Raw genomic sequence first — 25,939 nt, 5'->3', positions numbered from 1 at the left:
ACAAATTCGAGTCACAAGTTTTCGTATTCCGTATAATATTCTTATTTTCTTTCATTAAATAAAAATCTACCTTAGGGATTTCGTGTTTTAAAAAAATGACTAATTGTTAGTTACCTTTAAATCAAACACTAAGTAATTATTCTCATTTATGACTAAATATATCTGTCGCAGTACATAATATCATCAAAATAGGTTCAAAGATTTTGAGTTTATTCAAAACAAACAATAATATTTTTTACCTTTTGTTCCCAATCGGCTTTAGTCCCGGTCGCATCCTCACTTCTCTGGAGAGGTGCCGAATGTTTGCCCTCCCCGTAAGAGCATCGGTTAGTATTCAAACTAATGTAAATAACTTTTAAAACAGTCATTGGTACATGGCCGAGGTGGGATTTGAACCTGTGTCTTTCTGCGCATCACGCATTTTAACCGGAGCACCTGATACACAAATACGAGTATCACGCCTCTTTCCTAGATTAATAGGTTCAGTCTACATCTTTCTGCTTGTCACTATTACTTTCTTCGTGCAAGCCTATCGGTTTGGAGTACTCTTGACCTGACCTTTCGGCACGTTTCGATCGTGACCATTCGGACATCTGCAATTTAATCAAGGTACGTTCATCTGGACTTCTCTCTTCTAACGTTTTTATTCGTGCATTCAATAGGGGAATGATAAATATTTAAAGGTGATTACCTAATTCTTGAAACGCGACTCTATTATTGAGGCGTGTAGGATGATGTCACGCAGTAAGCATTCATGGTATAATCTTCTTGTGATGATGATAACTAATAAAACCATATTGTCAGCAAAAAAGGTCACGCTCACGGAGGATGAACGAGAGACACTCCTAAAGTTGACAAGACCAGATCATCTTCGCAACATTTTGCCTCACAGTAAAAGTATCGGTACCGGATCAAAATTGAACATGAAGACACAGGTTTTCAACCTTCCTCGACCATGTATTCTCATGATAACTAGCACACCCAGGGCAAGAGATGAGGAATTTACCGAGATTCAAGTCGAGAGAAATATGAGTAAGAGCATCAATTAAGCTAATGTGCGGAACTTGCTTGATTGGAAGCGGTTTGATTTGAACTATTCTCCTAGTCTATTGGAGCAGGTAGACTACCGACTCTCCTATAGACACGCTATTTAATAAACTTTCAGAATAAAATATTGCGATATAAAGGCGCCGATATTTCATCTTCAGAGCTACATTTTTGGCTTCCGCTGAACACATCCCATTGTCTTGCCTGGTAATTATGCGGAATGAAAGCAGTCTTGTCAAGTAATAATGCGAAATGAAAGCAGGTGAAGTTAATTGAATTACCTCACCTTCATAACTCGTAATCTCTTTTTGCCTGTCCCATTTTCTGGAACAATTTTCCGTTATGAGCATTATAATTTATAATTAACATTGATGTGATGTTACTGATATTATATTCAATTGCTGAGCTTTAAAACTCATATTCTCTGCGCAATACATGAATTGATTATTTTGGTTTACTATTTTTCATTACTGAATGAATCATATCACTTAACAAGCAGCAGTTAGCAAACATACATAGCACGATAAAAAGCTATTGTATGCAGAATTTCCCCGACTACATTTCTTATCATGACCGCAAAGCCGCTATAATCTTCTCCAAGAAGATTATTTATGTAAATGGTTGTTTAACACACAATGCAAAAAACGCTACCAAGTTTCGTGAATTCTGAATCTAAGATCAAATGCTGAGTTATAATAACATTGACTTGCCGCAGACCACAACTGTCTGTCGGGTATTCACAAAGCCAACCTTGATATTATATTATTACTGAGAGCCTATTTTATTGTTTGTACATTATTTAAAAAGACGGCATTATTATAAACGTGTATCTGATATATTGCGCGTACCCCACAAAAATAGAGAGAAGAAATATCACTTTGTACCTTTACCTTTAAAGAATTAGACCTCAAATTGCTGCTAGAATAATTGATATTTATTGTATTGTTGAATGTCATGCGTATTTCCTCTCTTGTTTTGTTAATTTACAGCAAGATTAGTATAAGTTGTTTAAAATAATTGGCCTTACAGAAATCTCGCATGCCAAATTTAATCAGGACACAAACGTCGAAATTACCAATACGAATATGTTGTGAAATTACTTTGCAAATTACAGTTTAGAACTGAACTGCTCTACTTCATCATACTGACGTAATTATTTCTACGTGGAACGCCAGATGTTTATGAAAATTGAACTGTATAATTTCCTTCCAGATTTCCCGAATGCGTGCGAATGGTGTGAGTGGTTGCGTATTGTGCGCGACTAGTACACTAGATGCGAATTGTGGCGATCTGCTCGACCAATGAGAAGGCGGCGAGGGAGTATGGATGGACCATAGGATGCGCGTCACTTCGGCGCTCATATATTTATTGCTGCTGTACTTCGCACATGTCCACACATTTATTCCAGGAGTTGACGGTGAGAATAATCATATTTACATCATATAATCATAGATAGACTGATGATTATACATATTAAGGTAAAGGAAACCTGATTTGTCGTCAATCCTATAGATGATATGCGTGCCAATAAGCCTTAAAACTGAAGACGCTGCGGACCGAAAAAATCAACAGCAATGTTAGCAAGCTAATTATAGATTTAAATTGATTTCAAACAAGCAATTGAGAGCAAAGAAACGCCAATTCGAAGAAAATCCAGATGATAAATAGTATACAAAATTAGTAGCTGAGATGGCCACTAATAATTCTTCGCTATTTCAAAAGAGTAACAAAACACCTAAACAAGCTGAAAATACAACTTCAAAATCCCAGAACACAAAAATATTACTAGCTAAAACAATTGTAACTATTTCAAGTTCGATCACATCAACATTGCAATGTATTCCACAATTGACTTCTAAAGACATTCGACACAACACGAAGTTGATTCGATTCTATTCCTCGAATAATAACGAGTCATCGTCGAATAAACTATAAACATTTTAGTATTTCTAAGGCCGAAGGCTAATTTATGAGGTCAACACTCTTTTAAGAACATGTTAAGAACGCAATAAGCAAAAACACAAGTCATTCCACTTTGCGAACAACCATCACATTTGATTTGATTCTAATTCTCGAGGTCTTTTATAAAGATTCATAAATTAAGCCTCAAAAACTCTAAAAATATCGTAGTACTCGTCGAACTTAATTCTACTAAAACTCTTAAGGTACTGGACAATGAAATGCTTCCAAACAAATTAAGCCCTTGTAAAATTAATTCGTGATAAACTTTCTCTTCGTTACCAAGAAAATACCAAATAATTTTGTAATCGAAGTTTTCTTAATCGGGGTCTTAACTTAGCCCAAATTACCTATTGGCAATGTTAATATTTTGAACGTGTTAAAAATACTACATATTTTCTCAAACGCGTTACGCTTGCCATAAGAATGACTTCTTAGAACCTATTTAGATATACGAACATATCACACAGAAATGACTCAGATTCATAAGTGGTTCATGAAAACTCAAAAGCAAGATGATTAGTAAAAACCTCAACAGTCAGTACATCTATGTAATACCTAATTAATCGTAGGATAATACTTGTCAAATACTAAAATTTTGTCTGGATGAGATTATGCTTCTGAAACTAAGAACTGTATAGAGAGTTCCTGCGCCCCACCTTGAGTAACTCATACTGATTCTAATAAACAGTACCAGTAACCAAACCTAGAATTTAATCTATATTTCACATTGTGCATTGTTTTATCATTCAAGCTGGTTACTTTTGGGCCAATCTCTTGTTGTGTTGCGGCCACCCAATTTTTTTTTTTTGGTTTAGCTGTCTTATATTAAAAAAATGTAAAAATGTAAAATATTTTTATACATTAGGTAGGAGACGAAAGCGGAGTCCTAGTGAAAAGCAAACTAAATTTGTTATTTCATAGAACAAAGAAGTAAATTCATAGAACTAAAAAGCTGAACTAAAAATAGTACAATATAAAAATTTACGTAGGTATTATTACAACCCACAGATCAGATTGTTTAATATATAACAACCCACATAATTCCAAAATAAACTTATGTTATATATTCATGCAAAAATACTTCATTAAGTACCTACATATATCACTACAATCCGAATTTTGTTGATACTCTTATGATTGAGAGGACTTGTTAGTCGCAGTCAACCGGTCCATTTATTTTTGGGTTGTGAAAAAGGAAGCCTCAGATACAAAATAGCTTTCGATTGGGATATTCAATAATTACTTCTACTTTTCTTTATTTAGAAGTGCAATATTAATTATATATTTTCTATTTATTATGTAACTTTACCACCAAGTTTGTCAGTCGGAAATAACGGTGTATTGAAACATTCTCTGTTACACCTTTAATTTGTGATAGTCCTAAAATATTCAGATACTATTCGTTATATGTTGAATGCAATGATTGAAATTCATGTCTAAGCAAGGATGGAGTAAGGTACAACGCTTATATTGCCATAATCTTTTCAAAGAATGTGACATGTCATTTAAATTAGGTCTTCAGAACCCAACCTTGGAATCGAACAAAATACTTGTGAATGTGAAATTTCATTAGCATTTTCTATAATATGTCTTATATCAGGGTAGTTACTACAAAAGCATCTTCCAAGAAGCTTTCGACACAAATATATGATTCTAAATTTAATGGAAAATGTTTTATGAGAAATACTGGGAATCGTTTTAGTAGACTACGTCTCTTTAATGAGTTTCTTGCAGAGGTACCTTAACACCTGAATCACGCTGAATCTATTATGAATTCTCAACTAAAAAGGCGCTTTCATGGATTCCCTTTTAGTCTTTTCTCAAATGCAAATTAAGAGAAAGAAAAAGCTAATGAATTAAGATTCTTTTGTTCGTTTCCTACCATTCCGGGAAACTAGAACAGCTTTCAACTGATCCGGGTGTCTTCCGTTAAATAAGATTTAGCTGGGAATATTTTAGTAAAAGCCTTGTATAAATTATCGTTAGGAAAATTTACACTGTGACCCTCGTTTATTGTAGATGTATGGATAGGGTTTCGCTGTAGGGTCGGTTCTTAACGACAATGTATGAGAGGCTTACAGTTTCCGGCCGATATTTCTATGTTGACACCGATTTGTCAGAGAATTATGACCCAGAAAGAAAGAAACGGCTTAGCTTGGATATTAATTAAAAACTAATTACCATTAATTCAAATCCAAAGTAAAATAGAAAGATTATGATACTTACATATACATATACAAAAGCAATGGTTTTTTTTCACAATGACCGTTTGGGTGTTGATTATGTGTGGAACGTAACTTGACGTACATAGGTATTTTTTCGATGACCAAGAGTTAATTTTAATGTTCATTGTGACAGAAAATAATCGATAAGTTCTTATTCCTATTTAGCGCATCGAATAATGATGTTGTTCTTTTTGCAAAATGCATGAAATCCCTTATAAAAACATATTATAAAAACAAGATTTTTTTGCATTTTAAAATATCAAAAATGCTTTATAAATTTAAGCAATAATTTACCTTGTCCCAGGCCCAGTGTCCCACCAGGAGGCTCTCGAGGGAGGCAACACGACCCTGCTCTGTAACACGTCGGTCGACTCCTCAGCCGACGAGTTCATGCTCCTAGTTTGGTACAAGAATAACGCACCAATATTCAGGTAATTACATCTTCATTTCTTCGACCTTCAAGAGAAATGAATATGCATCTTCTCTTACTGAAAAGTCTTGAAAATTTGTTGTTTAGAAATTCTGAAAGTGGAAGACCCGATGATATATTTAAGGCTTCAGTTTAAGCGAATTGAACAAAACAAAAACCATATATGAGACCAAGTAAAAAGAAAACGCTTACTTCAGAAAAATGAAACAGGGTTGAAAGTGACGGTTAATGAAATTCGCCCCGGGATAACGCTAATTATTTTTTTCTTTTGCTTTCGTTTGCCATCAGGCACCTGATCCCAAAAAATACAAAATTTCACTAGCGCGTCTTCTGTGATATTTGTCCCAAACCGACTAGGTTGCCAATAAAAAGTACTTTTTTATTGGCAAACATAGTACTTTCTTCAATTGAATGATACGAGTACAATTAGAAGAATGAATACTTAATTATTGACAAAACTTATGAGAAACGATATAATTTTGGCCACAGCCAAAACTTGCTTCAGAATAAGTACTCTAGATTCGTTAACTCAACGCGATTTCTCAAAACCATATAGGTACCTATATTTTGGTAAAATTATACATACTTACTTATGTTAAACAAATATCAAGAATTTTAGAATTTGTAAACCTGACGAAACTGAGACCTCGAAATTCCTGTTTCTCAACTGGATTAGCTTAGTTTTTCATTATTTACTTTCAACATTTTTTCCAAGAAACCTCGTAAACACTCATCTCAAATGTTAATAAGGCATCCTCAGACCGAGTTATTTTAAGAGGCTTGACCAAACAAGAAACTGTTCATTCTAAAATTGTTGCTTCTTTGAATGCCTTAATAATTAAGTACCAAATATGAAGTGGAGAGGTAACGACCTTTAGCCAAATTCCGGTTTGGCTTAATTTAGATTACAGGTATAAGTGTTATTTTGTCAAGGAATTTAAGCCGGACAACCAGCTAAAATTGGGTGTTAAGGAATTTCTATCTCTAAATAAGCTTTTTAAAAAAGTATTTATGTAATTTTCAAAATAGAATGCGTGTGCCCACTTGCTCCCTCCGCCACTACGCTTCGATGCCTGATCTCTGCTTGTTCCCAATATTGTTTGCGAATCTCAGTTGGTGCACTTTTTCGCACTACCAACTTAAAGTTTTTTTGTATGCTGGCTGGTTGAATGCCATGTGAAATGTTAAGTCCGCTTTTTATACATTTTTATAGAGTATTTAAATAATTAAATAAATCTCGTGCTCCATAGCAAAACATCTGGATATGAGTACCTTTTTGTTTCCCGTGTCGCGAAGGAATCGCCGCAAAAGTTCACTGATAAATCTCAATACAAAAAACTGCTCCCTTATAATGCCCCTTATAATGGTTGGTGGAGAAATTTATGTATAGAAGTTTTTAAGACCTTGAGATTATATTTCCCATCATCCTCAGTGACGACAGAGCCAGTGGAGACAGTTGGTAATAGAAGTTTGCTTTCAAATATCAACAAAATACAGACAGGGCGAAATTTAAAAATCATATATTTGCTTGATTTGAAATAGATCCCCCATATAGATCTTTTTTGGCAATCTCTTTCAAGTACAAACATCGGTCTGTTACAATTATGTGTAAGTAAGTGTGAATTAAATTAATTTAAAAGTAGAATCTTAATTTTAAAAAAGAATAAGATTGTAATTGGGAAGTGCAGCTTGAAACGCAAATATGACAAAGAGAGCTCTAGTCGCACGTATTCTATATAATATATGACTTGGAAATCTTGGAACATTGCAAAACTACAGTACACAGAGCATTTTATTACTCAAAGCTACTGCATTATCCAGAAGTCTAACATAGACTATAATATGATTCCCGCGGGACGGGAGCGTCTGGGCCGCAATACAGCTTATATTTTTATGAACCAACAGAAATTATTATCTATACTAATATTATAAATCTAAAGAGTATGTTTGTTTGAACAGTTGTTTGTTGAAGGCTTCAGACTATATAATATCACGGTGCAACTATTAGGAGCGAAGAAATAATTAAAAAAAATGTGAAAGAAATCGGGGAAAATTATTCATCTTTGAGGGCTTCAATGATGCCTAAAATAACTATTCCATGCGGACGAAGTCGCGGGCACAGCTAGTGCATCCATAAAGCGTTGGTGGTCGCCCAAAAGGCGACTTCGTTTGCACATTCAGGCATCTGGATGTGAACCCGTGATCCGACATGTGTCTGATCGGAGTCGCTTCGTGTAAAAATGTTATTTATCTAATTTAGTGTCATGGTCAAGGACGCACCCCAAGTTCCTTTTGAGAGAGGTGACGATGCTATTTTTAATTTATGTTAATAGGTTAACAGCTGGAAAATGCTCATAGTTAAGTTTCAGGTTAGAATAACGGTAATCTAAGGATGCAGGTATGCTTCTGGTTAAACTTAAGCATGTTGTAGTTGGTACAGCTGTTAAATTTCAAGCTGAATTCATTGTACGGAGATATTCTAACTTTAAGGACTTTGTGCCATCTTGTTGGATATTTTATTACTTAGAGGAGCTACTTTTTCTAATTGGTTTGTAGCAATAGTTTTTAATTAAAATACATGCATACATACATACCATCACGCCTGTTTCCCATTGGGATAGGCAGAGACGAGAGAGATTTCCACTTGTTACGATTCTTATAGACCTCTCCCGCTTCCTCCACACTCATTACTCTTTTCATGCATATACGGATTACGGGTACTCCTAACATCTCCGTTTTTCAAGACTTTCAAAATTTGGTCTTTTAAAGTTCGACGAGGGCGGCCCTGGCCCACTTTTATAGTCAACTCTGCCTGATAAATTCGTTCCGGTAGCCTGTCCTCATCCATTCTCTCGACATATCCAAGCCATCTCAACATACTCTTTTCAATTTTGGTCACCACATCCTCTTTCACTCACCACATTTCTCTTACATCGATATTTCTAATTCGATCTTTTAAACTTACACCACACCATACTTCTTAAAGCTCTCATTTAGAGTGCTTTTACTCTACTTTCATTTTGTTTCTGCCATACCCAACTCTCATTCCCATACAGTGTAGGCACACACCATTATGTACGGCCAATCGGGCATTTTTTGATACTATCCAACTTCTCATAAAGGAATGTAATGCCCCAATTTACTTTATTTCTATCTTTACTTTATTATTTAAAGTAACAATAACGACAATAAATAATCAAATAACAAATAACAAATAAATAAATTATTTTTGGAAAACAAACTGTAAATGAGTAATCAATATGATACATCATAAACTTGATAGATACATACATACATACATAAACTCACGCCTCTTTCCCGGAGGGGTAGGCAGAGACTACCTCTTTCCACTTGCCACGATCCCTGCATACTTCCTTTGCTTCATCCACATTCATAACTCTCCTCATGCAAGCTCGGCGGTTTCGGGCACTTTTGACCTGACCCTTCACCAGGACATCCTTAATTTGATCAAGATATGTTCGTCTAGGTCTTCCCACCCCGACCTTTCCCTCCACACTCTCCTTGTATATCTGCTTAGTCAACCTGTTTTCATTCATCCTCTCCACATGACCGAACCATCTCAACATACCCTTTTCTATTCCTGTAACTACATCTTCTTTCACATCACAACACTCCCTTATCACGCTGTTCCTTATCCGGTCACTCAATTTCACACCCAACATACTCCTTAGCGCTCTCATTTCCACTGCATTTATTCTGCTTTCGTGCTTCTTTTGCCATACCCAACTTTCACTCCCATACATTAATGTCGGGACCAACACGCCCCTGTGCACAGCCAGTCGAGCCTTTTTGGATAGTTTCTGACTGCTCATAAAGGCATGCAAAGCTCCATTCACCATGTTCCCCGCGTTCACTCTCCTTTCAATATCACTATCACACTTGCCATCTGATGTAAACTTTGATCCTAGATATACAAACTCTTTCACTTGCTCAACTTTTTCTCCTCCAATCAAAATATTACATGCTGTCATTTCTTTCTCCATTTCAAAAACCAGTGTTTTAGTTTTACTTACGTTCACTTTCATTCCTTTCTCTTTTAAAGCTTCATGCATACAGTTTACCATCTCCTGTAACTCCTCCGCTGATGACGCCAGTATAACCTGATCGTCGGCATAGAGCAGACATTTGACTCTTCTTTCTTTCTAATCACAGCTTTCTTAACCAAATCTTTCATTTTTTTATATTCCTTACGTGCTTCATTCACATCCTCATCTATAACCTCTTGCATTCTTAAGTTAGCTTTTGCTGCTAACAAATCCAGCCATGCTTTCTTCTTTAATCGCACAAGTTCTTGCACATCTTTACTCATCCACGCATTTTTGTGATTTTTCCCTTTCCTTCTTCTACTTACACCACACACTTCAACAGCTACTTTCACAATTCTTTCTTTAAATTCCTTCCATCCATCTTCAATATTGCTCCTCTCATCTAAATCTTCAATTTCATCCTTCAATCTATTAATATACTTCTTACCTACATATCTTGCAAATTTTCTACTTTCACTCTTTCCAAAGCGCTGGTTTGCTCCCTTACCCTGTGCCGCCAGCGATTGAAGATACCCCTTATCCGGGATATCACCAGTAAATGGTCCGAGTCAATGCCAGCACCGCGATATGCACGGGTATCCAGCACTTTGTTCTTCAATCTTTCATCTACAATCACAAAGTCTATCATACTTTTTAAAATACCTTCCACTCTTGTATAGGTGTGGATCTCTTTATGTTGAAACATTGAGTTCGACACAAAAAGATCCCACTCTAGACAAATTTCTAATACACTTCTTCCATTATCATTCACCTTTTCGTCACCAAACGCACCAAGCACCTTTTCATATCCATCACGCTTTACACCCACCCATCCATTAAAATCACCTAACATAATAATCTTCTCATTTGGCTTGGTAACTTTCAATACTTCTCTTACACTATTCCAGAACTCCTCGTTTTCGCTTTTTGCTGATGTTGTACCCCTCGAACCCACATCCCACGGTGCATAAACACCTAAAACGAAGATCCGAGTGATTCCAACTTTCAGCCTAATCCATAGAAGACGAGGGCTGACACACTCATACTCATTCACACACTCAGCCATTCGTGCAGAAAGGATTAGACCGACCCCTTGACAGCCTCGGCTGGTACTGGAAATTCCAGACCAATACGCCGTGTAAGGGCCGTGCTGCGTCGCGTCGCATCCTTTCCGCTTCGTTTCATTCACGCACAACACATCCAACCGTCTTTCACCCATCATCTGACATACTTCCTCAATTTTATCCTTCATTCCTCCTCTTACATTCATCGTCGCAAAGCGGCTTTCAGCAGACCGCATACCGCTCCCGCCGGGAACGAGACGTGATGGGGTGCGGACACCATCGCCGCCATTTAGGTGCTCTTTAAAAAAATTTGCATCCATGCGATTCCCACGAGACGCAAGGGAACAATTTTGTCCGCCCCAGCAGAGCCCCGCATGCCAGGGTAAGGCTAGCCATTACCTGGGGGTCGCCCAACCCCATGGCGGAAGTGGCACGCTCGAGACTAGGCTCGCCCCTAGCCATGCATCCATCGGCGCGGCAGACCTTAGATTGGCATATATGGCCTAAAAGTTAATCCCAAGTATATAAGCCTATCCCTTAGTCGCCTTTTACGACATCCATGGGAAAGAGATGGAGTGGTCCTATTCTTTTTTCTATTGGATAGAGGACTTGATAGATATTTTGCGTATATATTATAATTAAGAGTCTGGAGAAGGACATGCCCCCGTGAGATTTGCGAAATACCTGTATTCTTTTGTAGGTGGCGCTAAATTAGCGCAGGCGAAGCTGCTAATTATAATCGTTTATTTATTATACATAATGCAGTGGTCAGTCGTTAAATGAAGAGCCTTACAAGACAACGTTTAGCTACAGGATATTTCTTTTACGGGAACAGTTTAATAACATTCCCTACTAATAGATTTCCCGAAAATTCTGCAGCAACGCATTCTTACGCGAAAACATTTTATCGGAAAACTCTGTAACACTCGGTCTTCTTAAACAAAACTTAGTATTAATAAAGAAAGCAAGCTTATTAAAGTTTGTTTTTGTTATTTAAATATTACACTTCCGAGCAAAGTTCCAAAATGAACAGACTTTGTGGTAAATTTCTCTACTTGTTATGTTAACTTCGGAACTCCCAGATTCACCAGAATAGTAATTGAAGAAGGAAATCTCAGGAAAATTAACATAATTTTGATAATGTTAATTTCATTAGCGAGCTGGTAAGGTTGTATGAAATAAATTGCTATTGTGCTCTCCAAATTACCTTATTTCGGGTATTGATAGAGGGAAAGTAAATGTGAATTTGAAATTGAAGTTGTTCACGAAAGTCTATTTAGGTTGTGGAGCAAAATCGTTAAACGCATTACGAATGTAACAACCGCACGCATAATTTGAATACTAGTCGATATTTCAACATTGATCATTATCTTACGTTTATTATTTTTGGACTTGATAAGGCTAATTACGACATTAGATGTGAATCTGATCCGACGTTAGAATAATTGAATTATTAAGCATTGAATGAGTATACTCTTTTATGTTTTGGGGCTCATCTTGACCGGTTCTCAGATTTGGATCTGAAGTTATTCTTATGCAAGGATTTTGTAAAAGAAATGCGAATAAATTTTTATTTTTTTTTTCTGTTAAAAATCGTTCGCTTAAAGTTCGCTATCTACCTATTTCTATGATGCAAAATGTTGTTTAATAAATAAGCGCTATATAAATATATTTCAACGTAGGTGAGATCCTTATAATCCTCACATTATCCCGGCTAATACAGACTACGTGAAGGTAATGAAAAAAATAAAAGTAGGCGGATAGACTCAAAAATATTTGGTCCTTTTAAAATAAATTAAATGTTTATGACTATCTTGCCGATCATTTACTTTGGTTTAAAACTATATTAACCTAATTTTTACAAACTACGAGGACAGTAAACTAGAATTTGTCATGTGTAGATATTTTTTACAAAGCTTAGGGGAGGAAAAAACATTCAATAAGATTTGAAATTCAAATGGCAGCTCATTGCCAAAAAGAAGAATCCCAAATTCATTAGTGTTTCCCTTGATTATATTTGTTAAACCGTCATAATTTTCTTTTTCAATAACGATACTGTGGATTAACGAACGACGGACAAACACCCTGGCCATTGTATATTGTGACAAGTAGATTCAAAATAAGAGCTACTGCTCTTATTTTATCCACAAACTAACGTACTCACTGCACTATCTGCTTTCACTTATTATTGTCAAATCTATCAATCTGCATGAATGGAGAAGCAGCTGGCTCATACTATACTTTTTCATCTGTACCAGACTAGCATGGAAGCTTTCACTAGATTAATGTGAAAGAGTTGGAGTTATCCTATTCAAAAGTGCTGGATATTGATTAAATTTCTTTTTTTGTTTAACAGTTACGACGCCCGGGACGACAGGGAGTGGTCCAGTGAGACCTTCAATAGTAATGGTAGATTAAGGGCTGATGTGCAGTCCCAGCCCACTACCCTCAACGTGTCAGCCCTGAGACAGGACGACCAGGCCTTGTTCCATTGCCGAGTGGACTTCCTCGTCTCCCCGACCAGAAATATTGGAGTCAATCTGACTGTTATCGGTAAGTTTTCTTTTTTTGGTTGGTAGTTTGTAGCTCGGTCTCAGGTGTTAGCTTTATGACCAATGCACTAATAAATAGAGCACAAAAAAATAACAAGGAGACAGCCATATGGTATTCAGCCCTAAAATTTGTGTAACTATTTGTTGTTAACATTTCATCTATCAACTGAAGAATATTTTTTTTTGGAAAATACCTTCGTGATTGGTATATAAAAAGTTAACACCCCTTTGTGTCATTTTGCTGTGAGATATGTGTATTCCAATACACATATCTTACAGCACAATAACTTTTTCTGGTAAATATGTTTTAAAATATATAAACAATATTTTTTTAATATATTTTTTTACAGTTTATAAAAGTCATAATAAAATGTAAAAAATAAATTATATTAATAACGTAGATAGCCCAATTTATTGTTCTCAAAATGTCACAATTCATAAAATTCAACCGAAAAAACAGTAGCTTTGAAAAAAGAAACCTCCGAACTAAGTGTCGACATGTTTTCTGAATGTATAAAGAACAGAACCCCAGACCAAATACCAGACAAAAGAATGTAATATACGAAATGGATTCACTATTGTGTACACGCCCTTCGTGATTAACAGAGTGAAATGGTTCATTAAATATGAAGCATCTTTATCGTTAGCATCCGAAATCAATAGTAATCAAAATTATTCCAACAACCCTAAAATTCCTGTACTGAACATCAAAGGCTCAATTCATGAATATTATTATTCAGGGGTAATTTCGTAAATGCGATACAACCATTTTTCATGTTACTTCCTGCGTTGGATATTTACCTATATGTTGTTAGTTTATATCAATTCTTTGATAGATATTATTCCTACAAATTGATATTTTAAAAGCGAAAGCAAGTTTGTATGTTTGTTACTTCTTCACGCGTTATCTGCTGAACCAATCTTCTTGAAAATTCGCGTATATAATTCAGAGTCTGTAGAAAATCATAGGCACCCTTTCATCCCGGTAAAAACTAAAGTTCCCATTGAATTTACAAAAAACCTCTCTTGTATGTGGCGCCTCTTTTCACGCGGGTGAAGCTGCGGGTAAAAGCTAGTTCTGAAATAAAAAATGTTACATTTAAACTGTTAAAAACTTAATGAAAAAGCTTTGTATCATTTAACTAAAAGGCCTACGTCTATTTGACAAATAACTACCTATGAATCGACATATCATTATACTCGTAAATTTTATTATGAGTGCCAATAGACCATAATATAACCAAACAACTGATATTCATATTAATGTAAAATGATGTGCATAATTTCATGCTTAATTTGATTATTGCTGCTATTTTCATAGAGAGCGTAGCAGTGAAATGGAGTTAAACTAGTGTGTAAAAATGAAAACACAGGTTATAAGGAGGATATTAGAACGTTGTATTTTAGATTATAATTTGTTCCTATGATATGGTCACTATGTGAATAAATATATACTTACATATGACTGTTTTTAACATAAATTATATTATAATTGCTGAAAAGTGTCAGGCGAAAATAACCACTATTTTTATGTATTATTTGTATTAATGATTTTATGTTTATTTTCAAGTAAAAACATGAATGATAACTAGTGCTAGACTATTTTTTACAAAATATATTTACTCTCCTAATATGTCCACGACATATCTTCAACACGATACGAACTACGCACTTAATTATGTTCCCAATACAGAAGACCTTGTGTAACAAATCCCCGAGGCAGTTAAACTCAAAGCTTGTGTGTTATTTCTTCATGAAAAAAAATCACTCGGACAGAAGTGAACAAAATAAATATAAGAAGAAAAAATAACGAAAAAACAATTAGTACTGTTAGTACCTATATGCATTACTAGGGAACCACAATTACACAATGTATATTTTTAGCAAGTGTAGGGTGCCCCACTTGAAGAGGATTTCCCAAAATTCCCGCGGGAACGGAAAACAAAATCCTCTCTCAATCGCTAGCTTTTACGGAGAACGTTAAAAATGTTGTCTGTTTCTGAAACTACTGTCAGATTGAATGTGCGTAAAATAGCGCGCAAACCCTGGCTCACCGCCGCCGAACGAGCCACCGCAGAAAACACCGGCCATCCATCAATGTTGACATTTTCAGCATTTTTGCAGCATAAACCCCCAAATTCGTGCCAGATTCGTTTATTTATTTGTCCGTAAACATGAGCGTACGTGTATTAACTAAATTTTCAAACATTGGATCAATGTTGCAACTGTTTTTCCGACAAAAATCGCGATTCTCTCCTAAAATTTTAGCAACCAAACTGATTTTTCGTAAATATGTCTATTGTTAAATACAAATTTTAAAGCCTTCATTTGATCAAAAAGGGTCAATATCTCAAAAATGTATAAGTATACTCATAGAATACATTGGATATTTTTGTTAATTGAAAAGTTTACATTAGTATTTCGAATTTAACTAATTAATTTCAATAAGTACAGGTTGACAGGAATTGACATTTAATGTATTTAGTAGGATACTACATCCCATATGTTAGAGCTATCTCAGTTGGCACCATACAAAGCAATAGAACCTATATAGGTCACTGAAATACACTTGGTATATGTACGCTTGTTATCAGTCTTCTACCAAGGATAGGTTCTAGTGGTCTATGCAACACCTGCGATTAATAGAGTACCTAACACTGATATGAGTAGCTAGATAAACGCCGTATATTATGCTTATATACTTTTTGAAAAAGTATATAGGTAAGTTGGGTAAAATTACGTTAACTAGAGGCTCAACCTAGCGGTGTAATAGTACTTAAGAGAAAAGATAGTTCACTTATTCTGGTATCGTTATATTTTGATATTTTTTCTGCACTTTTGCTTTAAATTCGTGTGCAGAACTACTTAAAGAACTTTTGTCATTGCATTTTTTATTTAGTCCAAGGTTATCATAGCATGACTGAGCTGTTAATGGGAATTTAAACTAACAGAAAAATAGTTAAGTTTATTTCATTTCATTCATTTCAAAATCAAATTGCTTAAATATCCATTGAATTAGGAATTTACAGGACATTTCACAATTTCGCCATTGTTATGAAATTGTGAAATGTCCTTTTGTACCCGTATCTGGTTTTTTTGTTAGTTACTTAAAATCAGGTCAATAACGGTAACTTTTATGATGAATACCTATACATACATACTTTCTAATAGGATTTTTATTAAGGATCGAAATTGACCGGGCTTAAAGCGAATCAATTATTTGTAGCCACAATTTAAGTGTGTAATTAACGGTTCGGGTATAATAGCCTCCCAAAGTTCCAGAACGGACTGTTTGTGACATGTACGAGTAATAGGAGTTAAGTAGTGACGTAGATCGTCCGTGGCCACAAAGTAACAGACCATAATTTAAAACTTTGTTGACGGGTTCAATTTCGCATCGGATTTAGTATGGACTATTTAGAAGTTTTACCGCCTTCAAAATACATACGTTATGTACGTACGTATTTTGAATTCGATTTTCTCGCGTTTCGCTAACCGATTTTGATGTGATTTACAGGAAACCGTTTGTTAGACTTAGGACAAGGTTTTAGAATTTAACCAACTTTAATAAAGGAGGATATCGATTGGTGGAGGTTCTACCTTTTTATAAAAGTTATTATTTGGATTAAAACATGCAGAATTTCCACGTTCACCCCTTTACACAACAATAGATGACGCTTTCTTTAAATTGTTTTAATTAGCCTTTTTTGTTTTTTATAATTGTTACTAGAGGCCGCCCGCGACTTCGTCCGCATGGAAACCCTATCAATCCCGCGGGAACTCTGGGATAAAAAGTAGCCTATGTGTTATTCTGGGTCTTCAGCTACCTACATACCAAATTTCATGGTAATCGGTTCAGTAGTTTTTGCGTGAAAGAGTAACAAACATCCATACATCCATAAAAACTTTCGCCTTTATAATAGTAGTAGGATTTACAATAAGAACATATTTAATATAAAAATTATCAAAACTAAAAAAATAAATATGTTTCCTAATTACACAGATCCTCGAGACTCAATACCACTACTACTACCTTCTACTACTCTACTCGAGTACAATACTATGCGGTCTACATCACTAGATTCCCAAACTGATTGTTACTGAATTAGATTCCGTGATGTGTTATGTGCTGGCTCATGTATAAGAGCATTCCTAAGTTCATTAAATATTTAAGCGAGTTTGTCGCCGATCAATCATTTCCTTCCGATGTTGATTACCTCTGATGTTTACTTCCCTTACGGGGTAGACAGAGCCATTATTTGAAGGGCATATAATTCGGAGACAGTGAAAAGTTGCTAACCCGTCGCCAACAATAATCCCAATTTGCTAAGCTTTTCTTTGCATGAGTTTTAGATTATTCCGTTTTAACATAATTAAGTAGATATGTTAATTTATTTGTGATTTACATAATTGCAAGGTAAAACAAACAAACATTAACAAACAAAAAAAAAATAAACAAACAGTTAAATAATCCCAAGTTTATTAGCCTTTCCCTTGATTGACTTTGACAGTCTGCACGGGAAAAGAGAAGGAGCTAGTTCACACTTTAATTTTTTCCTTGCTATCAGACCAGCATGGAAGCTTATTTATTAATATTTTATTTATACCATAACAGAAGATAACATTCTTTACTAGTCCACCTTTTTTAAAATTGCAAACAGATAAAGATTATACACATAATATCACGACTTAATCCCTTGCAGGCAAGACAGGGCCAATTATGACAAGACTTCAAGGCCACGTTTATTTATTTAAACTTTATTGTTCAAAATACAATCTGGAACAAAAGGCGGGGCTATTATTTAAGAAATCAGAGAGGAACGTCGTCTGCTAAAATTGATGAAAAATTAATTAAAAAATTAAACACTGTTTAGTATTTGGAAAATTCTGCACTTATTAGAATAGAATAGCTAATTCTATTCTAACAATAAAACTAGGGTAAACAGTAAACAAAGGTTATTTAATCATAACGAATAATACCGAAATTACTCCAAAGTCTACACAAATAGATGTTCGAGTGATTTCGTTATTTAGGAAATCTAATAAGGAACCCCAGCATGCTTATTAAACGATGTAAAATTAATGATTACCTATTAAACAAATCAGCTAATAGCTTCTAATATTAACTCCACTCAGAAATATTAAAGAAATAAGTGTAAGACGCTTTTTTATTGTCATTGCCTTCTATCAGTATTACTTTGAATGATAAATTATAGTGTTAACCTTTTGAAACGTCCCATTTCCAAAAAGAAAATAAAAAATAGATAACACTCAAAGAAAACTAATACCAAAACGTGTCGTTGATTCAATGGAAACAAATTAACTAACGACTCATACATACATAAATTATCTTTTCCAGAGAAGTCGGCAGTGGCTTCAACATAAATAAGTTTAAAAAATATACTAGACAAACTAAACTTCTTTTTCTAAGAATTTAATTTAATAATAGGGATGTCCGTCTTGTCCGTCATGAATCAAAAGTAAAGAAGAGAGTTTGTATAGATTTTGTGGGGTTGTTTCTGAATTAATAAACTCTTGTCAAGTCACTGTTTATTTAACTAATTTTTTAGAAGTCGTAGCAAACTCATTTTGTAACTCCTCAAAAGTTTTGTGAACTTAAGGGAGCAGTGTTCCTGCTTATTACCACAGAATTAATAAAGGTAATGCAACAGAATAAATAATTATAGAATGGACACATTGGGAACGAAGAGGAAAGAGGAAGGCTAATAAACTTGGTATTCTTCTTTTAGCCGATGGGCTAGCAACCCGTCGCTACTTATTTCAATCTCAATTTCATTATTATGTCATACAGTTAATCGTGGCCTTTCAGTATTTTCAAGAAAGTTAGCTTTGTAAGGGATAAAGAAAGACGTTATTTAGATGTATAGAAATATATACGAGTATGTATAAAAATTAAACACATCACTAGTATAAAATGTGATTACCGAAGAATACAAATCTTTAAAATATTGCTCATAGTAAATTCATAAACGCTGGTAATACGAAGAGGCAACTTGAAATAGGTAGCCAATTAGGGCTAATTACATAATGTTCGAAATCATCTCTACTCTCCGCTAACATACAACTCCTTTGCCAAGCAGGTAATTCAAATGAAATATGCTTAACACGGCGAAAACTTTAAATTGTCTCGTAGTCCCCTTGTAATTCATAGACATCAAAGATAACGTAATCCCATGTTGAGGCGAAATTAATTAGCTGTCTGCGTGGAAACAGGTTTGGTTTACGTACACTCTACGACATATCTTTCATTCTTCTTTCTCCTCGGGTTATACCGTCAGTTGATGACGTCTTTTGACCATCATTCTTGATTGGGTAAGTCATGTTTTTACACGAAGCGACTCACGTCTGACCTTTGAAACCATATCATGTTTAGATCATGGTAAAAGCTGCACTACATAAAACCGTCATCTCTCTCAATATTATAGCATAAAGTAAGGACGTGATATTTACTGGAAAGGAATTGTAAATTGTTAAACTGCAAACGTGAAGGAATTGTTTGTTTTTAACCTGTAGGTTGTATTCCAACAAATATCATAAATGCGAAAGTAAATTTATTTGTGACCTCTTTGCGCGTCATCATCTGAACCAATCTTCTTGAAAATTTACTTGAGTCAGAGTACAGACATACCTTTCATCCATTTTGTGGGTGACGCTAAATCCGGGCGGGCGAAGTCTCTGGTAAAAGCTAGTTTTTTAATCATTTTACTTTACACAACGTCTATTACTAAGAATTTTTGGCTAATTTAATGAAATCCTTTGATTATTATGGGGGTTCGCATATTTTATGAACATTGTCGACGAGTTCGACGAGTTAAAATTCAAATACAAGGCCTATATCTCTTTCTCTATCTTTGAGATTAAACGCATCTTTGAGATAAAAACGTATGTCTTACCAATGTTCGTGACCTCCTTTTGCCGCTTTTGACGTTGAAGCATTGAATATGGCGTTAACTTATACATAAATATGCCGTCGACTGTACTATTTTAGCGTTAACACGCGGGACTACCTCTTAATTTTCTTATGAATATTAATTTAGTTCATATATATCAAAATTTATAGGGCTTTGTGAGGTATTAAACTCAGAAAGCTAATAATGTGACAATTGAAATATATCTGGGGGAGTGTACTAATGAGTCTTATTAGGTATATTATTAAAAGGTGAACTAAATACTTTTATACCTAAAATGGAAAACGGGAGAATCAGGTTCAGAAATATATATCTTTTTCAAAAATAATGTTACTTAAATAACAAAATTGTAGAATTAGCCCGCGCGAATTAAGCTCCACCTACAAGCGCAAGCGCCACTTACAAAATAATACAGGATTTTTGCAAGACCTATGGGAACTATAGTTTTTACCGGGAAGAAAAGTATCAATTTTTAGAGATTGGTTGAGTATTATTACGAGAAAATACAACAAACTTACTTTGCTGTTGGTGCTGCTGAGACTATAAAACTACAGACATAATGCACCTTCAGGAAAGTAGGTCTAGTCGAGGTGATACTTTATCAGATTCGAATTCAATCTCTGTTGGATATTGGAAATGTTCAGAGAGCAAACATCAAGAGCAAAATTTACGGATACACCCTCTATTTGCTTACACATAAAGATTGAAAGTTATTCGTATTGATTCTGACAAAATACAATGGACCACTTCCTATAGAAATTTAAATACAAGAACATTGAACGGTGCATATCAATTGCTAAATGAATAAGTTAGTTAAAAAAAAATAACGAAAAGATAGCCATTGCTTACTTATCTGATAATTGAAACATGATCCTTTCAAAAAAGCGAGACATACCACGATAAAAAATCTGGTGTTTTTTTCAAGTATGATATATATATATATATATAAGTAAATATTATTATTAATATAGGTACAATTTTTTTTTTTAAAAAGGAGCCCCATGTCATATTGTGCTTCTCAGACTATTATTGCATTAAACAACTAAAACAAACAAAACATTTTCTCCATTACCTATAAAAACAATACGCCTAATGCCATTCGGTGAAACATCGTTCAGTCTTCGGATGTACGTGGGATGTGTTAAAATAAACATAACTATGTTATCCAGGTGTTTAGACGGAAACACATGTAAACGAAGATATTGTGAAGATAAAATGAAATAGCAATTGGGAGATATATTTTTCTCAAAAGTGCCAATATAGTCGTACTTCGTATGTTATACACTTCATGTCTTTCTCATAGATATCGTAAGAGGCGAGTAAAGGGAAAGCTTATGAAATTTGGATTCTTCTTGTAGGCGATGGGCTAGCAACCTTTCACAATTTTAATCTCAATTCCATCTTAAGCCAAATAGCTGAACATGGCCTTTCAGTTTTTTCAAGACTGTTGTCTCAGTCTACCCCGCAAGGGGTATATTTATTTATCAATGTATTTAATAATGTTCAGCACGGCGAAATGACACAAAGCATCACGATAGTGGCAGATATATTAAAGAAGATATTTGTTTGTTGTTTGAAGCTTTACATGCCGGTCTGAAAGCGAGGATAAAACGTTAGAAGTGTGTGCGAGTTGCTTCGGTTCACGTGCAGACTGTTAAAGTCAATCAATAAAAGAAGAATCCCAATCTACTTGGAAAAGGATGACAACAAAAGGAGAATTTTAACTGTGACAACACTTGATTTCCACACGTGCCAATTGTCTTTGTCGGTCGAGCGACGGCAATCATATTATTATTGTGTTTTTTTTTACACACTGCCTTATATGTACTCTTTTCCAATCAAACAAGGTTTTTTACATGTATTATAGCAAATCATTACGTCTAAGACAGGCAAATCACGAAAAATTATTTATTTTTTCAACAAAACATAAAAAGGCTTGAATAATTCTCAATTCCCGGAAACAACATTTTCACAGTAGGTTTATTTTTGTTGTGACGTTACAAAAGAATTTGTAGCTAGCGTCGCGGAATATCAGCGGCCTCGGGCGATCGCCGGGATTCGTTTGAATATCTGTTGTTCTTCATCTTGACTTGATGAGGTAAACACAACCATAAATTGCATGTATTTGCATTGTTCAATTCGTTGCTAAATAATAAATAAATCGCCAAGAGAATTTTCCACCGAATAATTCGGTGACTGTGAAAAGTTAGCTATTGGGAAGTGTCTACTTAAAATTCACTCCGAATGTTGGTAACAACTGAATAATCAATAAGAGCGCTTAGTGATAAAATAAAATTGACAGATAAATTATAGCGGAAACTTTTGTGCTTAGAAAAGATTATATACATACATACATATAGTGACGTCTATATCCTTTGGGGGATAAACAGAGCCAACAGTCTTGAAAAGACTGATATGCCACATTCAGCTTTTTGGCATACTGATAGAATTGAAATTCAACTAGTAAAAGGTTGCTAGCCTGTCGCCTAAAACAAAAAATCCCAAGTTTATAAGCCTATCCCGTAGTCACCTTTTACATCCGTAGGAAAGAGATGGAGTGGTCTTATTATTTTTTATATTGGTGCCGGGAACCACATAGCACCAAACATACTTGCCAAATATCAGTCCCTACACAACAAAAGGAGATGCGAGCGGAGTTGCAGCCAAACGATAATATTTTCATAAATTCTCTGTCAAATATTATATCGTTACAAGTTACAAGGTTCCTCTATCGACAAAATTATATGAATATATTCGCAAATTCCAAGTTTATACAAAAGACAAATGTATGTGGGAAGGAAGCCTGCGGCAGCGTTTTCAGAATTTGCGATATTTATCATTCGACCGCAAATCAATATCATTGGGCACTACGGCGTGCAAATAGCATTTCAAATTGAGTTTGTAATTATGCGTCACGATCAGGATGGACAGTGCTTAGGACAATAAAGGCTTGCGCGAACTAATTTTGATTTGCTGATATGTACTTTTACCTTGCGTTCATTATTGAGTCATGCGACTAATGGCTCCGTCGGTCCGTGAAGGGTTATAAAAAGTATTAATGTATGTACTAGTGTGCGTTGCGATAACAAAAGTATAAGATTGGAGAGAGTTAAACATTTTTTTAAAAGGAATATAAAATAACGAATTTTGATGAGATATGTTCTATCTCTCTTTCTCTATTTGGGTCACAGGGTTAGAGAGAGACGTAGATAAGAGTTTTGCTCTGGCAACGTTCTTTAATAACCCTGCGGACCGCATTATGCTTGTATAATTTTCGAGACCTAAATTAATTATTATCGTCCATTTCCAGTAATTTTCCGGGCTTTCGGTCTTTGGTTAATAGAACACTAAGTATGATCAAAAATTAAAGCATAATAAGCCGACTAATTTTGAAATCTAGGACAGCTCCCATATTTAACACAAATTCTTTATTTTTCTCTTTTCGATGAGGGAAAACCTGGATGTGTAACAATTATGAAATACTGGTTCCCCGCGAGTCGTTTCGTGTAAAAACAGACTTACACAACGCAAAATCATGCGTGGTGATACATTAATGGCGGGAACGACTAATATTACCACAAATATTTATATTATTTAGATTTCTATGGACACGACCTTTTTAACCCGTGTTTTGCAGTAAAAGGAAAATGAGAAACAAGTAAATATACTTCCTGTTTATTTAGGGTCATTGAGAAATATATTAGATTTGTTTCTTGGCAAACGCAACGTAAGGGTTCCGATATGTTTTGACAGGGTGTTACAGCGTGGTCTGATTCAATTTGCGGCACCCAAGGTCCCACTTCAGATTTCGGACTCAGTAAAATTGTGGTTGTGGACCTCCACGTTATTGAAATATACCTATGTTCTTATGCTAATGGTACAATTAAAATTACATGAATTTACTAATGATTTGTTTGTTCGTTTGAAATACATACTGTAATTATTTAACCTCTAAAACGATTTTATTGTTTAATCAGTTCAATATAATATAATTATTACTTGATATCTCGCGATAAAAACGGCGTCGCATTCGCCATGCTACAAGGGCTGACCTACGAAATTCTAGCGTTATTATATTCTAACGATCGGCTGCCTACCATATGAAAATGCAGAATATCACGTGTATAAAAAATAGTTATCTTTGTTACAGTGTTACCGGGCCAGCCATTTTTCCTGGACGAATTGGGCAATAAGGTGGAAAACCACATCAGGCCGTACCACGAGGGAGACACCTTGGTTCTCAGCTGTCTAGTTATTGGAGGTATGTATTACAGCTTTAATTTTTAGACTAAGTTGACATCTTACTTTGCCCACTAGTGTGCCCTGCATGTCTATTTATTTATTTCATCATCATCATATCAGCCCTAAGATGTCCACTGCTGAATATATGCCTTCCCTAATGATTTTAACCTCGCAGTGTGTGTGGAACTAACCTGCATTATTTTCTAAAGAATCAGTTTTTAAGCCTATGTCTTAGTCACCTGTACACCTGGCTTTTGTTCACTAACATTGGAGAATTTTAATAGCGTCCTTTTAATTGATAGCGCAAAAGTCCATAAGCAGTTTGGCTTACATAAATAGCGTTTTAGTAGTATTGTGGTAAAGTAAAATACCTGTTACAAGATGAGCATGAAAGTAAGTAAGTCATTACTTTTAGCGTGTTTGAACCTAAGTAATTATAATTAATTCGCAAGAGGATCAAAAATGGCCGCCCAACTGGAATCAAAGAGGCCTGCTCATCAGCCAAAAGATTCTTTTGAAACGTAATTTTAGAATCAATTATCAAATTACTTTCAAGAAATGGTTTGTCTAATAAATTCGTCGTAGTAATTATGGATGCGAAACTTTGAATGTTTATTATTCAAACGGTTGTGGATCAGCGTATTTCTCTGAGGAATGGTGCCGGGGGTTGGGTTCGAGGGCCAATCAGAGAAGACATACCTACCTACAAGCCAATGAATTTTGATAAGATCCTTTAAGTCCTCTTTTTTGTTCACGGAAAGGGTCAAAATTTTTAAAGGCTTAACGTTTAACGACTTCGCTTCTTCGGAAAGTAAAACAGAATTGGAAATATTATTTTGCATTTTGTTATTTCTATAATAAGTGTCAAGTCAACCGTTACTGCAAACTTTTGTTCCTAAATTTGTAATTTAACCACTACACGGCTTCTGAGATTCATTGTCATATTGTCATAAATCCTTAAATTACATATACTTTGAGAGATAGTAATATTACCTACGTAGCTTTATAAATATGGTCGCATTAATAAGACGAAGAAGAGGAACTTACTCGTATTTATGTGGTTTAATACTACTTATAACTTAAACACGGGCTCCTTATAATTGGATATCCACCACATTACACCAGATTCCTTGTAATTGAGAACAGGTATAAATAGCTCAAAAGGCTTTAAATTATTGAAGTGCAAAAAGCGATACTCCGAAGCTTCCATGTTAATTTCCATTCTGATTCAACGTCAAAACCTGTGTGGCGTTAACAACCATGTATAGAGTTGTCGTAAAATAAACATGCTATGAGGCCAAAGGCCTTTTTCATGGAATAACGAGGGCTTAGAAGGTGCACTAACATAAATTATTAGAATTTTCGTTCACATCTCTTTTTTAGATAGTTAAATATAGCTGTAAGATTGCAATCAGCTGGATCATAATTATTTGTATTTAAAA

At 35.0% G+C, this 25,939-nt stretch overlaps 1 protein-coding gene across 2 annotated transcripts in view; it reads left to right on the top strand.

Annotated features, from left to right (window-relative positions):
* The window catches only part of LOC106129916 (synaptogenesis protein syg-2), a 93,613-nt gene that overhangs the window by 46,860 nt on the left and 20,814 nt on the right, over positions 1 to 25,939 (top strand). For both annotated transcript variants that reach the window (XM_060949156.1, XM_060949155.1), the window contains exons 3-6: positions 2,260 to 2,464; positions 5,539 to 5,665; positions 13,131 to 13,327; positions 24,406 to 24,516. In XM_060949156.1, the coding sequence (XP_060805139.1) occupies positions 2,374 to 2,464; positions 5,539 to 5,665; positions 13,131 to 13,327; positions 24,406 to 24,516 (526 nt within the window). In that variant the 5' untranslated portion in view covers positions 2,260 to 2,373. The remainder of the gene's footprint in view (positions 1 to 2,259; positions 2,465 to 5,538; positions 5,666 to 13,130; positions 13,328 to 24,405; positions 24,517 to 25,939) is intronic.

This window comes from Amyelois transitella, chromosome 18 (assembly GCF_032362555.1).
Source record: "Amyelois transitella isolate CPQ chromosome 18, ilAmyTran1.1, whole genome shotgun sequence".
Lineage (NCBI taxonomy): Eukaryota > Metazoa > Arthropoda > Insecta > Lepidoptera > Pyralidae > Amyelois > Amyelois transitella.
This window is presented reverse-complemented; position numbering and strand designations above follow the sequence as displayed.